General features: G+C 38.8%; 1 protein-coding gene across 2 annotated transcripts in view; it reads right to left on the bottom strand.

The window, feature by feature from the left end:
• The window catches only part of LOC120544614 (serine/threonine-protein phosphatase 2B catalytic subunit alpha isoform-like), a 30,245-nt gene that overhangs the window by 1,510 nt on the left and 12,112 nt on the right, over positions 1-16,623 (bottom strand). For both annotated transcript variants that reach the window (XM_039778504.1, XM_039778503.1), the window contains exons 3-12: positions 11,244-11,368; positions 10,994-11,105; positions 10,458-10,632; positions 10,267-10,377; positions 3,460-3,537; positions 3,244-3,338; positions 1,733-1,858; positions 1,554-1,634; positions 919-1,003; positions 644-741 (exon numbers count right to left, since the gene is read on the bottom strand). In XM_039778504.1, the coding sequence (XP_039634438.1) occupies positions 644-741; positions 919-1,003; positions 1,554-1,634; positions 1,733-1,858; positions 3,244-3,338; positions 3,460-3,537; positions 10,267-10,377; positions 10,458-10,632; positions 10,994-11,105; positions 11,244-11,368 (1,086 nt within the window). The remainder of the gene's footprint in view (positions 1-643; positions 742-918; positions 1,004-1,553; positions 1,635-1,732; positions 1,859-3,243; positions 3,339-3,459; positions 3,538-10,266; positions 10,378-10,457; positions 10,633-10,993; positions 11,106-11,243; positions 11,369-16,623) is intronic.

The following is a 16,623-nucleotide window of genomic DNA, read 5'->3' as shown; positions in this document are numbered from 1 at the left end:
GGGGGAGGAGGGGAGCAGGTTACTCCTGATAAAGCCATGCAAATGTAAAATGCAGCCCCAGCGGAAAGGTGGCTCATGTTAGGCCAGATGAGATATACATGTTCACTGGCAATGCAGCCAAACTCCGAGGAATGCCATGCATCAATACTGAGATAATTGGTGTCAATCTCTGGTTAGATATGTAAAAAATAAAAAAGATGGATCCATAGAGAGAGAGCGGGACAGATATATTGAAACAGAAAGAGGTTGAGCTGAAACTGTAATAGATTTTAGGTAAGAGGACAGAAATATTGAAAAGCAGTTTTGGTCGGGACTTAGGTTCTTCTCTCCTAGCTTAGATGTGTTCAGAGCATCGCTAAGAGGCCAAAAAAACAAAGCTGGCTGGCTGCTCTATATTTAAGTCGGAGAAGAAGAGAGAGAGAGAGAGAGAGAGAGAGAGAGAGAGAGAGAGAGAGAGAGAGAGAGAGAGAGAGAGAGAGAGAGAGAGAGAGAGAGAGAGAGAGAGAGAGAGAGAGAGAGAGAGAGAGAGAGAGAGAGGTAAGACCAATGGTGGGACTGAGTTTGCTGATGAGGAAATAAAACAAAAAAAAGATGGAGTGAAGGGTAGAGAAAAAGGCTTATGCTGAGCCTCGTATTAACTCACCACTCTGCAGTGTCTGTTTGCCTCCAGAGAGAACCCCGCTCGGCAGCATGCCAGTGGGCGTCAGGCCTTTAAGCGTCAACACATTTTCACTCTCCTCTCTGCAGGAAACACAGAGGCAGGCATCGAGGTCACAAAACTTCACTGAACCCTGATCAAACTGAAGAAAAAACTTGATGCCCCCATTTTGACAACGGTGTATACATAGACTCACTCTACACACACGTACACACAGAAACACTTGCTACTGTTTTGTACTTTACAAACATAAAGTCTACCTGAGAACTGAGAACATTTTGGCCATTTTCCCAATAGCACGGATCTTGTTTCTGATCACCTCCTTGCGTGCTGCAGCTGCATTGGCTGCAAAAAAATACATACACACGCTGTCATAATAGGCTTCTCTGATACAATAGATGCTGTCATTAGAAGCCCATGTATTGCATGATAAACTTGTTGTAGGGTTCTATGACACATACAATATATGTTTCTTGATGCATAGGATACTGTGATAAAAGTCCCCCTTATTGCAATATACACTGTTATTATAGGCCATTGTAATGCATTAGATACTGTAATGCTCTGCAATGTGACTCTATACTATAGATTCTGTTGTCATAGCTTGTATGTAGTGATGAGAAATCAGAAATTGTTGTTATTGTCTATCTGATGCAAAAAAACATTGTCTTAGTTTTGTAATGCAATACAGCACAAATCTTTATCTTTTTTTCTGATGAACTGTTTTAGTTTTACATAATTAACAAAATCACATGATAATTAACTGCATGTATCAAGTGTGCAGATCTCCTTCCATGAAAGACCTGATTCTCTGTATGGAGTCTGAATCGAACCTACAATGCACTATTGATAAATATAAATACATTTTTAAATCACTATTTACAAAATGTCTTACCATCAAATATCTCATCTTCATCATTCATCATGAGTTCATCATCAGAGCAGATGCTCAGCACATTCACCAGCATTTCTGTGACTGGGGAAGAAACAGAGTGTAGGAACGAGGTGAAGTCATTGAGCAATAAGCTACGAAGATGACAGATTAGAATACTTTGCTCTTGAAACACGTAATACCTTTCTCGCCAACAAATGGCAGAGACCAGGTGAAGACATCCATGAAGTTGGGCAGCCAGTAGGGATGGGGTGAACAGTTGAACTGTCGGATGTTCATGACATTATTTTCATATTTCAGTACAGCAGCTGTTGGGGAAGCAGAAGAGAGACATTAGAGTAAAATGTAACCCGTCCTGTTAATAGCTTGCTCCAAGACGATTATGCTACTTAAGAAATATTGAATAGAATCAGATTAGGGTTTTAGGGTTAGGTTTTATTTATGATATTTGCTTAAAAGAAATAATCATGTGCTATACAAATCTATGCTTACATAACAAAAAACCTTCAGCGCAATGGCAAACTCAGCACAGTACTCAAACTGTCATTTTGTTTTATAGGGTGCACTGCGCAGAATATTTTCACTGCATACTGTCATAGCCATATGCACAACAATGTTTCATATGCTCTCTTCAAATTACTAGTACTCATGTTTAGTGATGTTACGCAGTTTAATATTTTTTGGACATACAGTACTGTATGTTTGAGAACAGAGACAGCAAAAAATGAGACATTCAACCACTAGATGGCCTAGCTGAGGCCAGGGATTGCTGACACTGTTACATCAAGAGGGATAAAGCCACATGGAGATAGTCAGCGATGCCGACAGTCCCTCCCACGCTCCCCATCTCCCATAGCCCATAGCAACCAAGACACAGATCTGAGAACACAAACAAACGGGGGCTCCCTGATGCATTCTCACAAGCTAAATGCAGATACATTAACCCATACACTCCACTTTGTGCTGTTGAAACCATTTTAATAGGGAAGTCATGGAGCTGTTGGAGCCCATGCTAGTCATTTTGTCAGAAGTGTAGTGTTTTTCTTGAAATCTAACCCAGATGCAGTTAAAATGGAATTGGGGCACCTCTCTTTCACGACACCAGGTTTTACTATTTATTGTTGTAACATTTAATTAAACAGTAAATTCATGTCTCAAGGCTTGCCTGCCCACTTAACATAGCCATAGAAATGATATGATATATGGGGTTTTAAACAGGAATATATTTATTGGCTGGACCGCAGCAGCCACTGTAATTTTCTGTATATGTTTATTTCATAGAGTAGTTTCAATCCTATAGTTGTAGATTGTTGACACAGTTGGATGCATAATGTTATAAGAGTAGCGAAGCTGCTTTAAGGAAAAGCTCAGTGCATAGTGTTGGGCTTAGCAAGTGTGTGGTCGATCGAGAGGGAGAGAGTGACTGTGGATGTGCTGAGAGCAGACTGGTGTTAGGGTTAGTAGCAGGTAAGTTGTAGTACATGGACAGTGTAGGTTTCAGTTTACTATCGCTGACTATCCCTGTAACAATATGGCCACAATTTAGCACATTATACTTGGACCTAGTCTCAGACCCATTTCTGTGATTAAAAAAACAAAAACAAAAACATTGTTACTGTGCAAAAATATGATACAGATGCAAACAGAAACTGAATCAAAGATGGGTATAAAAGGAACAGAGATATTTTCTGACCTTTGTTGTTGTAAACATCCAGGTAGTTTGGTGCTGAGAAGATGGTAATGAGGGATGGGAATCCAGTGGTCTGACTTTTACGATACATCCGGTAGCTTCAGGGCGGTCAGGGGGAGGTAAAAAAGGCAGAGATTGTTCTTATATATGTAAATATGTATTTATTTGTGATTGTGTGGATATGTGTGTCTTTTAATGTGTGTTGTGGGGATAACATACCCTGCATCTTGTGCTTCATGCGCTCGGATAATTGATAATAGGTTATTGCTCTGTAGGAACTCGCATACAGCTGGATAACTGGAAAGGAGTAAATAGAAATTGGGTTTAGAGACGTCTCTGAAAATGCTTATCAGGCTATACAATAAAAGAGTATGACAAAGTACAAATTAATTCAGTTAAGCACACAATCTTACCATCATTTTACCATTTTTTTTTCCAATCACACAACCGAACTTCATTTAAGCTGCAGGTTACTAATTTCACATACAGTTTCACTCACCAGAAAATGAACAAAGTTATCACTCATAAATGCATTTATGGAAGCCTTGCTGAGGATGATGCAATGGTGTGAAAAACTAATCCAACAGCTACCTGTTGCAGTTAAAAACAAACTAACCCAGTATAAGCGGCAGTCAGAGCTTCCTGGCCCCCAGCTCTAACCCGACAGGAAATGTGCCTGAAAGGAAAGGAAGGCTGCGAGGTAGCTCAGGCGATGCTACACTCACACATGGCATAAGATATGCTCTATGAAATCCAATGCACCCTTTGCAACAAGACTAAAGTCACTTTAAGCTGTCAAGTCTGATGTTGCCTCAGGACAACGTTTTGGAGAAATAATATTGTTTGTCCCACTTTTCCTGCTGCTGCTGCCCAAATTTCACAGCTCCCTTCAGCTGCCATTTTTCTTTTAGTTGATGATTGGTACCATTTATGGTGAAATATAAATACTACTAATTTGACTGTAAGGGGCTGAATTGTCTTTTGAAATTCATATTTCACCCTATGTTGTTGCAATTGTTTTGGGTCTTCCTATGATTTTGATTCTCTCAGTTTATGAATTTGATCTTTTGAGTTTCATAAAATCTTCTTTTGTGAATTTTCTTTATCAGGATTTGTTTTTGGATTGGGATTGTTATTTCTCCACTGGCTGCATGCTGAAGTCTTCCTCCGTGTTGTTCTGGCCAGATGAGCTGCCCCATGGGGAAAGATGATAAAAACCACATGACCTCCTATCTGACAGTTCAGACTGTAGTTGCATAGTCATGGAGCAGAATCAGATTCAGAATCAGATTCAGATTCAGAATCAGATTCAGATTCAGATTCAGAAAGCAGTTTGTTGCCACAGTAGTGGAACTACATGGAATGTGCCTTGGTGATTGGGTGTATACATATAAACAAACAAACAAACACATTAAAGATTAATAAGTATAAACAATAAATACAAAATAGTTGTTTAAGTAGTTTAAGCACTGTGTGCAATAGGCAGATGTATAGACAGGATGGAGGTTAGTGCAAAGTGTAGTGTCTAGGGGGGAACAGGGCCTTGTTTGTGAGGCTGACTGAAGAGGGGAAGAAACTGTTTTTATGGCATGAGGTTTTGGTCCTGATGGACCGCAGCCTCATGCCAGACGGGAGAGGTTCAAACAGTTTGTGTCTGGGGTGAGAGGGATCAGCTGCAATCTTTCTTGCCCGCCTCAGCGTCCGGGAGGCGTACAGGTCCTGGAGAGATGGCAGATTGCAGCCAAGGGTTAGGGTTAGGGTTAGGGTTAGCAGATGTAGGACCTGAATTTGTCTCCAAAGAAAAAATGAAAACATAAGACTGCCCAGAAAACATCAGACCTGTGTCACACAAGGAGGGACATGTTATCAGAATTGGGACACTTCAGCTGCAGTGTGAATGTAGCTTTCCATTTAGTAACTCTCGCCACAGTTGTTATGTAATACCTAGAAGGTTGTGTTATGTCATTCAGAGACTGTATCATCCCTCCAAACTGTGTCTCCTGGGTTAGAAAAAAAAGATTATAGATTACAGTTTAATTAGCTCTTTTCAAATTTTAATGGCCTCAATTTAGCAACACCTCAATCAGTCTTAGTTTCGAAAAGTCCTTTGTGATTCCTTTGTTTCTTCAAGCTGCTGTATTCCAGATATACAGTATAGACAAGAAAGAATATCCTTAGATCCATCCGTCGTAAGTACAGGCCTGTTAAATTATGTTGCTATCAAACATTACCTTGATTGTTTTTTAATCTGTTTTAGCTATCTTTCTAAGAAATGTATTCTCTAATGACTTTGATAATTGCTAATGAAGTCGAATGAACAAAATATTTGCTGAATAAAGCACTAATGAAGACAACACTCACAGATGCTCTTGGTGAAAGCATTAGCCAAAAGTACCAAATGTAAAATATAAATCAGACACGTCCTTGACTTCACTGCAAACACCCCAGATTTTGTTGGTGCAAGCCAAGTTTCTGCACAGGCATTTAGATATTTAAAAAAGTTCTTATAGTCTAAATCTGCTAATTACTGTTTGCAGTGATCCACATGGACTGTCTTTTCAAACTTAGACTCCATACTGTGTAATCCCCTTTTAAAGCGCCCATATTATGCTCATTTTCAGGTTCATAACTATATTTTAAGGTTGTACCAGAATAGGTTTACATGGTTTAATTTTCAAAAAACACCATATTTTTGTTGTACTGCACAGCTCTCTCTCACTGCTGCAGATCCTCGTTTCACCTTGTTTCTGTTTTAGCTACAGAGTGAGACCTCTTTTCATCTTCTTCTTCTGTACTATCTTTGATTGCACTCGCACATGCTCAGTAGTTCAGATGTAGATCATGTCAGCTAGCTAACTCTAGAGACAGTAAAAGAAAGCCTGTTTCTCCAACTTTGGTCAGTTACAAGGCAGGATTAGCTGGGAGACTTCTAAACGAGGGCACACATGTAAGTAGTTCTTTTGTAGATTATGGTGAAGTTGTGTGTGTTGTAGCAGTGCTTTTTCATATTGAGAACGACGTAGCATGCTAGCGTTAGCATTAGCGTTAGCATGCTAATGCTAACGGTTAGCATGCTAACGAGCTAACGGTTGTGGTTAGCCAGCTCATTTCGGACTGTGACGTCACAGTCCGAGCCGATTTTGAACAGCTCACTAGGAGACTGAAGGCAGGACACATTCAGAAACCGTATCTCACTCAAAACAGCATGGATGGACTTTTTTCAAAGTGTGTGTGGAAGCACCAGAGACACAAAAGAACACCCCAAATCCCAGAAAAAGTTTCATAATATGGGCACTTTAAAGACTGATGCAGTAAAAAACAGAGATACACTGACTGAGTAACCTATTCATACAGCGCTGCAACCACTATTTTTGTTATCAATTAATCTGCCAATTATTTTATTTTTTTGATTAATCTATTACGCTTTAGCTGTTAAAATGTCAGACAATATTTTAAAAATCCATCACAATTTCCCAGGGCCCAAGGTGACGTCTTCAAATTGCTGTTTTCGTCTGACAAACAGTCAGATATTAAATTTACAGTGATAATCGAATCTGAGAAACTAACTTTTTTTAAATGATCAATCATAATGGTTGAGTTTTGTGACCATCAACTATTTTTTTCCAGACCTACCGTAACCTACAGTACATCCTCCCTGAGCTACAATCCTCTCTTCCGGCATTTTTCTTACAGTCACTGCCATTGATGCACCCATCAAACTTTCAGAAGTGTTTAAAATATTTAAGTGCTCAAAGGTTTGTGCCAGAAGAAAAAAAGGATCCTGAGCACCTGGCGAAACTGTGCCATCCTCATATATCTAGGACACATGGCTAACATTCCCTTGGTGGCCAATATATAAATTACAGGAATAGCTGTGTTACACACTAACATGAATATGCTGTAACTCTTTCCACTATGGCTGAAAATGTTATGTAAGTGTTTCTATTAAAAACATATCTACATTACATTTCTAACTTAGAAATAATTTTTTTGCATCACACTCATTAAAGATTTTTTGTTTTTTTGTTTCTTGTGCACAGTACTGGCACAAATGTCACATAATAACATAAAAATAAAGAACCAACAGTACACTATGTACTAATTTATCTTTTGTCCGCTCCAACAGTATTTATTGATTACTGTGAGGGAACACAGTACACACACATTGCTTGCCTGCGGCTCACATTCCTTCTCTCCCCTTTGTGAAAACACACAAGTATGTGTTGGTGAGTCTGTGAGTGAGAGAGAGAGAGAGAGAGAGAGAGAGAGAGAGAGAGAGAGAGAGAGAGAGAGAGAGAGAGAGAGAGAGAGAGAGAGAGAGAGAAGTGCTGTGTTGTGAGTGTGAAACTGAGAGGATTTTTTTCTTTCCCTTAAAAACATCCATCTGTCGGGCATCACATTCATAATCCCCCAATATAAAAACAGTCTATAACCATATTCCTAATCACTGAGCAGAATCACATTTTCCTAATTACAATCACTGCACAAGAAATGAGACTTGGTTAGTTGGTGCTTCAATATTGATAATAGTATAGTTCTGACAAGTTTGCAAAATGTAACACAACGTGTAGCTAGTATTATATGACAATAGACTTAATACAAACCCTTGTGTGTTAAAGCATTACAACATCACATTACTGAAATGAATTAAGTTGTGTCACTGTCTCCAGATAAAAAGGATATATGAAGCTTTTTGTAAAATCTCTTTAAAATTCTGGAGGATTTGATTTTTTTTTATCAAAAGAGGGGGCATGAAAATTTTACATTCTGACATGAGGGAAACGGTCTTGTACAATGCATCCATTTGGTCGTTGTTAACATAAAAGTTTGATTTAATATCAAAGGAGAGCCAAGAGCAGGCATGCATGGCATTTACTGTTCAAAACTCTGTACATACGTATGGGATCTTCTACAATAAGTTACATCTATTACAAACATTCTTCTTAGCTCTGAGGAGCAAGCAATTGCATGACTACTTGAGAGGAAAATGCTCAGTATTGATTTTATGGAACACCTGTATAGGGAGTCAGATAATGCTGCCCAATGTGTGTTTCTGTGCACAGTTCATGTATTGAAAACAATTCGTCATTGTCAGTATGTAGCTTAAAGTCAAATAACTGCACTATATGTGATTGCATTTTAATGTACACCATTGTTTCTTAACCTGCTTATACATACTTCTTTTTCAGATAGAGATTTTCTTGCATTTCCCAGGAGAATGTGATTCTCTGTGCTGCATACATACTCTATAGTCGACAAGAGTCATAATGATGGAGAGGTAAGTTTGAGATTGAAGGCAGAACAAAGCCATGGGGAGTTAGATGACTATTATAGCAGCATCCTCCACACATCTACAGAATAATCCTCACTAAGCTCCTCTCTCACGGTTAGAAGATGGTTTCTCACCGGTGACCATTTAACAGCAGTGAAAGGGGAAGTTAAGACCCATCGCCTGCTTTTTTTTTTTTACTGTGTCAGATACTCGCCACGGATGCTTGTAAACTCAAAGTAAAAAGGTGATCTTATATGTGAAAATATATCATGAAAACAGAAACATCTGCACTTTAGTGGAACTATTTCTGATATTGATTGATACTGATTATTTGAAGCAAAGGTCACCTTTGACACTTCTGTGTTATAATGTAAATCTGAACTGCAATTATTCTGCACATACTGTCAGTCATTTCGTCTTTGGTGGAGGAGTAAATCTTCTGACTTTACTTTTTCGTGATATCAGCAGAACTGCAGCTCCCACGCAGAGGGGTCTGTATTGTTCTGAACCTTCATTAAGAAAATTCTCACAACAACTGCCAGCTAATATCTTCTCCTCACCACCACCACCTACTTCCATGGCCTCACTTCCATCTCCCAACAATATTAGGACAGTGCTCCTCCTTTTACATGCTCTGTCATGGAGGTTGAATAGTTGCATCACAAACCCATTCCCAATTTGTCTCGCTATTATATTTTACTCCTCTCTCTCTCTCTGCCTCTATTTTTATTTGACTCCAGGTTCACCCAGCTAATCCTTTGTCTGTAACAATCTGCTCTGTAAGTCAAAAAGACAACCTCTTCTCAAAAACCGTTAATAACCACAAGGCAATTTGGCCCATTTACTTACTTACTACACACACACACACACACACACACACATACACACACACATACACACACATACACACACATGCACACACATACACACACACGCACACACTATCTATAGGCTTTAATGATATGTTTATCTATTCATTCATTGAATCATTCAGTCTTCTTAATCACATCTCCTTTCCCATGCTATCCCATTATGCAGGGTTAAGTGTATGTCTATTGTTTTGTTCTTTGTGGTTTTGCTCAGGTAGCAATACATGTTTGATATCTATTAATAATTTCTAATCTTAACATCTATTTTTGATATTAAGAGTTTTGGTTGCAAGGCTTCTGTGTAACAGCCAAATTTCAGCCTGTACTCCAGCAATTCTCTTGAAGGATTAAATTAGATCTCATTGAGACTGATCATTTTGTGTGTTGACCTTTTACTGTAATGCATGACATTCCCGTTCCCCTATCTTCTCCTTTCTCTTAAATACACAGCTTAATGAAGCAGAAAATGTGTGAAGAAGAAACCACCTAATTCATGATCAACCAACACAGGATACATTTTTTTTAGCTTACCGTATATATGAGGCAGGATTTATTGTTAAAGTAATCACAGTGTGAGTTGCAAGCTTTCATATATTTTCCTACTACTACTACTAGACCTGTAACGAGCCACATGGGTCAAGCTAATGGAATTAGTGCAGTGTATGATAGGCACTTGATGTGGGTGATTGCTCGCAATGCAAGATGGCATAAACACAAAATTTCAGACCATTGAATGCATTAAAGCAACTCTGCAATGTATCATTTAGTAAATTGGGATTTAAATGCAGTTAAATATCTAAGTATGGACAATAACAGTGTTATAAAGTTATAATCCAGAATGACTGAAGTTGCTGCAGGAAAGAAGTAGAAAAAGAAACGGCTCACCTGTAGAAGTAGGAGCAGCCTCGCACTGTGTTGTGGCTGAAATATTCCTGGGTTTTCTCATTGCCAAAATCCTCCAGAGGATCAGACCACAGCAACACAGCGCCCAGCCCCCTTTTTTCCCCCCCCCCCCAAACCAAAAAAAAGTGCTCAGTTTAAATAAGTTTTTTAAAACAACCAATGTACAGTAAGGCTTGGTGGTGCTGAGGCAGTATGTTATTACCTTTTTAATGTCATCTAAGGTGTGTATTTCAGGTGAGAGCCCACCATGGACACACAGAAACTGTTGGTTCATGAGTGCAGCCAGGGGAAGGCAGTCAAATGCATCCATACATGAGTCGTACACCTGCTCTGAGTACTTGATTTTACCTGACAGAAGACAGACGTGTAATCAATTCTCTCAGATACAACACAATACTGTATGCACATCAAAAGAATCAGAAGTAGTTTAACTGGACAAATATCTTTGCACATAAAATTAAATATCGCATGTTGGTTTGTCCTTGTGAGACATCTTTATAGAACTATTTTTTGCTAGAAATACATTTTCAATTGTTGTCAGACAAATCCATCCACCTTTTTTTGTGCCGTCATACAGAATTAACTTGACAGTCAACAGAAAGGTGCATTACCAAAAGTGCTCCAGGCTACACATGAAATTAGCAAGACACAGAGAGAAAGATATATAAACAATAAAAAAAAAATATGATAAACACTTATATGTACTCACATTCTTGTTTGAAGGTGAAATACTCTGTCAAATGTCTACATTCATGATTTCCACGAAGTAAAAATAGTGTCTTTGGATAGAGGATTTTCAGCGACCAGAGGTATAAAACACACTGTCAAAACACATACATGAACAAAGTATTATTATTCCATGCAAAAAGCTGTATAACTTATGTTACAGTGATAGTATATAAAGTTTTCTGCAGTTTGTTAACCCCATGACATACTTAATGATATTCTGATGGTTTTACCTCAATACTGAAGTAGCCACGGTCCACGTAGTCCCCAAGGAACAGGTACCGTGTTGTGGCTGGTGATCCTCCCACTTCAAACAGCTTCATCAGATCAAAGAATTGCCCATGGATGTCACCACAGACTGGAAAACAACGAAAGGACAGCAAACGTTACAGAATCAAAGAATTTGATTCAACATCTTTGTCTGCATCTCGGTGTTTTGCGTGTAAGTGTGCAATAAAAGACGCCTGCTTTTGTAAGGAGAGCCAGAGATCCACTTCTTTTATCTATTGGTTCGAAGACAGAAAACAAAAGAGACAGTAGAGAATATTCTGGCAGGATGTCATGGCAGTACAGAGTAGTATCAGAGGTATCACTTTGTATCAGAGGTGTCTATCTTCTTTTCATGCTCGCAGGTTAGCTTTATAAATAGACAGGCGGGCAGGCAGTGCAACTACATGGAGATGTTTGTGTTAATATCTGTATCTCAACAGCCACTTAATTTATATTGTTTAAAGGTGACATATTGTGTTTGTTATCATGATTGCTGTTGCTACTATCAAGATATCAAAGCCGTAAACTTACAATCAAGTACAATGTCCAGTGAATTGTAGATGTTATGTAACCATAAACACATGCCATAAATAACAAAAGCTACATATGTTATACACAATAAAAAACAGAACATATTGTATGCTAGTTTAAACACATGTTACAGCTATTTGCATGTCAACATTTTTTCATTATTACTCTGGATTATTGTAATAACAGGCTAACCCTGCCCCAACACACTTCACAACTCCTTTAATGGAGAAGGTAACATTGTCACTATAAAGAAAAGCATTGGTTATTCTATTATCTGCTGAGTCTTTAGCCCCTCCAATATGTCTATAAATTGTGTCAAGTAGGACCAAGATGGACTTCACTTTTAACAGTCAGCAGAGCAACAGAAAAGACTATGAAAATTATATTCCTGCATATTCATATTCCTACAGCAAGAATATATATTTAATCTACAATTACAGCCACACTGCCAGTATTAAAACATCTAAAGAGGAATTTAATGGTATGAATTTTTCCTGTCCTCATCTTATTGAGATATTGCTACGGTCTTTGGCTGAAAGGCCTTTGTCCTCCACAGAGAGCTGAGAAGCTCTCACCTCAAAGAGGTAGAAAAAGCTCAGGCCCGCAGGGGAGATACATACTTTTTTTTCGCAGCGAACACCATGGCTCTGGAGTGCAAAACTACATCTCATTTCTTCACTGCCTTCAATTTTTCATTATCATCTTCCTCTGTCTCCTTCTCTCCTACTCATCCTCCATCTCCTCTCTCTTTTCTGTCTCCCCTATCAGCTCCACAGTGGCCTTCGCCCACTCAAAGCTTAGAGCAATGTGAGTGGGAGACTGCTTGTGTGACTAAAGCAATCAAACACACACATACATACATGCACACACACACACACACACACACACACACACACACACACACACACACACACACACACACACACACACACACACACACACACACACACTAACACCCATGGAACACATCCATGCAAGTAAAGATTCAGAAGTGCATAAATGCTTCATAATATATGACTACACACACACACACACACACACACACACACACACAGCTGCAGAGACATTCAAACACAACTCAAGCTCACAAAGACATGAAACAGACCTCTACACTCACAAATGCCCGTACACAATACTCAGTTTATCATCCATATTTCATGCTTAATACATAAAGCCTTCCTTTTTCCTGATACTAGTCAAGATGAGAAGCCTGAGATGTCTCTAAAGGTCAATGTGCATTTCATCCATTTGTCACCTTTCTGTTTAGCTAAACACTGTACTTGCTTTCAATCAAGACAATTAAGCTGATGGGATGCTAATTACATGTACAGTATATTTAATATCACACAGTTTTGGGTGAAGCTGAATGACATGATAAAAATAAACAGAACGTATGATTGTGGCCTCATAATGCACCAAAATCAAATGGCCACAGGTCAAAGTATTTATGGGGATTTCAGGAATGTATCAAATAATAGAAAGATGTTACTTTGATTTGAGCAAAATGGCGTCTAGCACCAAGGATTGGGTGTCATTTCAATTCTTGATTAACAACAGTTGAGACTGACAGCCAAGAAACATGGGCGGGAAAGAGGTTTGACATTCACCAAAGGTCCATGTTGGAATGAAACCATGGAACATCATGGCTATATTGTATTAAGTCCAACGACTGCCTGGACACCCAATTTTATTTTTTTGAGACTATAGCCACCTATGTTGGTGATAGACGGGCCAAATCAACCAATCAGATTAAACTCTTGCCGAAACCAGAAGAGCAAAAACATCTTTTCCTCCGAGAAAAGCCTCCAGTGTTGTTTTTTGCTCTTCTTTCAATGAAGGAATACTTTCTAATTCGGATAAAACTTGCGTGATAGCTACGCTCATCTCATCCGTGGAAGCTGCCATGTTGTTTGGACTGAACAGTCACTTCTTGTTGCGTCACACCTAAACCCGCCTCAAAACCAACACTGATTGGTAATCATCACGCAGCAGTTCCGTGTGTATTTGTAACATATATATCCATTTTGTGTGCGATCCATCTGGCGTTGGTGAGTAGGAGTCTTGGCAGTGGCGATCGGTGTGGTAGTTTCCTTAGCCGGGCTTGCAGGCCCGACCGGCGTCCTTGCTTCTGTTTCCTTCCCATCTACCTCGCCTGCCGCGCCCGACAACAATCCAATGAGCGCCCGCTGGTCTGGTGGATGTCCTCCAGAAGACCGTTCATGCCTTCGCAGCGAAAATTTTTAGTTTATTTCCCCCTCAAAAATAGGAGGGGTAGGAACAGGGTAGATGAATTTAAACAATATCTGAGTTGAACACTCATCTTGTTGTCATGTAAGGGCCCTGTTCATGTTGCACAGACATTTTAATTGCATTTAGTGTCTGTTAAGAGGCACAAAGGCACTCTTTATCTTACGCCCCCAAAACTGCCGTTTTAGCTAAGTGGGAGCTCTGGGCATTAGTTGCAGCAGCTCCGTGTCCCTAGCACCGATTCGGGCGCGTTTTTTTTCTATTGACAGGTCTCGCATATTTATAGTTATCAAGAATACCGTAAAAATTGCCCGGAGTTCACCTTTAAGTTTCTGTATGGGAGGGGCTCAATCATTGTAACTGTTCTGCGCTAAAGCGAAGCAAAGGCTCATGGGAAAAAGAATGTTCTGAATGTTTTTTGTCCTAGTTAAAGTGTGTTTTAATAAGGTTCTGTTAATGTTTTGGGTGTTTATTTATGTTATCTGGGTTTTAGTTTTGTATGGTTGATTTAGTGTTCATCTACATTTATTGTTACACCATGACTGAGACCCGGGTGGGGACTGATGGGGTCTGGGCAGTGATACATCATAGAGGTTATATACAGATTGTAAGCTAGTTACTCTGTTATTGTGAGTGGAATTGTCCATACAGGATATTGCAGCGGAAGACTACAATAATGCTCCCATACTGTGTCCTTTCACTTAAAGGAACAAATGTGTTGGATACGTTGTTCTTAAAATCAGGCTGTCATAAAGGAAAAACAATAGTTATATATTCCTTAGTTAGTGATGACTTAAAGAGCCTAATATTTTTTAATTGTTATGTTTCTTTGCATGTTTAAAGCTACAGTGCGTAGTTTCGGTCTCCCCCATGAGAAATTCTAAGTAATGAGAACAAAACTGCACGCAGCTGCTAGTAGCCAAGGAGGACACGGAGGATTAAAAGAACATGATGGACTCTTCAAAAGAGGTAATTATCTTCACTCGGTTTTCTGCGCACAAAAGTTGACGGATGACACCAGTTTCTGAACATAGCCATACTGAGAAATACACAGAGAGTTTTGTGGAGCTGATAGCCTTAATTAGCTTTGTAGCAACTCATTTGGCAATGGCTTGAATGTAACGGAAGTTTATTAATATAAAAAAAATTCACACACTAAAGCTTTAACATGCTTATTTTAGACAACTCTAGAAACGACTCCAGAAAAAAATTATTTATGTTTACTAATGTGTTTTAGTAATGACTACAAATGTAAACTTGATTTGTCTACTGCATCAACTAACCGCTCTGTGTCAATACAACTTGACCTGTTAAGTTTCACCTTGTGTAAAAAACTTTAAGGTAACGGATTTCCACGCAAATTTCTAGTAAAGTCAACTAATTTGGGATAACAGTGCAGAATCTTCATTCAAATTTTTAATTCATATTTTTCTTTTAACTTACCTTTTACCTTGATTTATGTTTATGTTGCTGGTTCACTAAAATAAAACTGGGTCTTTTACTAAGTTACACAAGTGTTGAGCAGGATTAGCCAGAATGTGGTTTAGTTAACTTAAAAAGAAAGACCCAATAATGCTCTCCTCAGAGTCAAAGCACCACAGTAGTACACTCTACTTGAAAAGCCTCACCCAAAAAGGAACCAGTGATTTAGTCTTTGATGAGAGGACTTATAATGAGAGATTCAGTATACTGAAATGCTGTTGGCCTATTTCACTTATATGACAAGATAATGATGATTCTACCTGAACGTGACAGTTTCCTGCTGTAAGAACTTACATTCATATGGATACAGTATCTCTTATGTGATTTCATCTTTGCTTGTGCTCCAGTCAGGTGCCCTGTTTATTTTTGTACTACAGGTACAAACAAAAGCATTGTCAGTCCACATCCTCTCACTACCTCTTAGGTCTTTCTCCGCTGTCATCCTCTCCTTGGAATTCTCTCTACAGAAATATTGCCATAAAGACATTTGGTTCAGGCATTCATTTCCCCCTTAGGATAAATTGCATTTTATCTTGACTATACCCTAACTTTTTCATCTAGTGCCACCATCAGGTCAACATTTTAAGTTGTCCAATCCTTTAGTTTATGACCAAATACCTGCAAAACTAAGAACATTACCTTTACCTTCACTTGCTCCACATTTGGTTAGTGCTAATTAGCAAATGTTAGCATGCGACATGCTAAACTGAGATGGTAAACATTATAAACATCATACCTGTTTTACGTCATCATGTTAACTTTATCATTGCCGCAAGCATGGCTGCAGACTCACTTATTAAGGTAAATGATACAAAGAAATTATACAAATGACCATGACTTTTCTCTAAGCAGGGCTTTACTGTCCCACCTTGTTACACGAAACTCAACATTTTGTAATAATAAAGATCATTTACTCACAGATTTAAAGGTCACATTAGACCAATAAAGTCAGCTGCAAATTCAACGTAGAAAACTAAACTATTATTTTAAAGCACCATTATGTAACTTTTCCCTCTTTGGTCCCCCTACAAGGTTGTCTCATTTGAACTACAGCCGCGCAAGCTGTAGTTCCAATGAGACAAC

This window comes from Perca fluviatilis, chromosome 16, assembly GCF_010015445.1.
Source record: "Perca fluviatilis chromosome 16, GENO_Pfluv_1.0, whole genome shotgun sequence".
In the NCBI taxonomy this organism is placed as follows: domain Eukaryota; kingdom Metazoa; phylum Chordata; class Actinopteri; order Perciformes; family Percidae; genus Perca; species Perca fluviatilis.
This window is presented reverse-complemented; position numbering and strand designations above follow the sequence as displayed.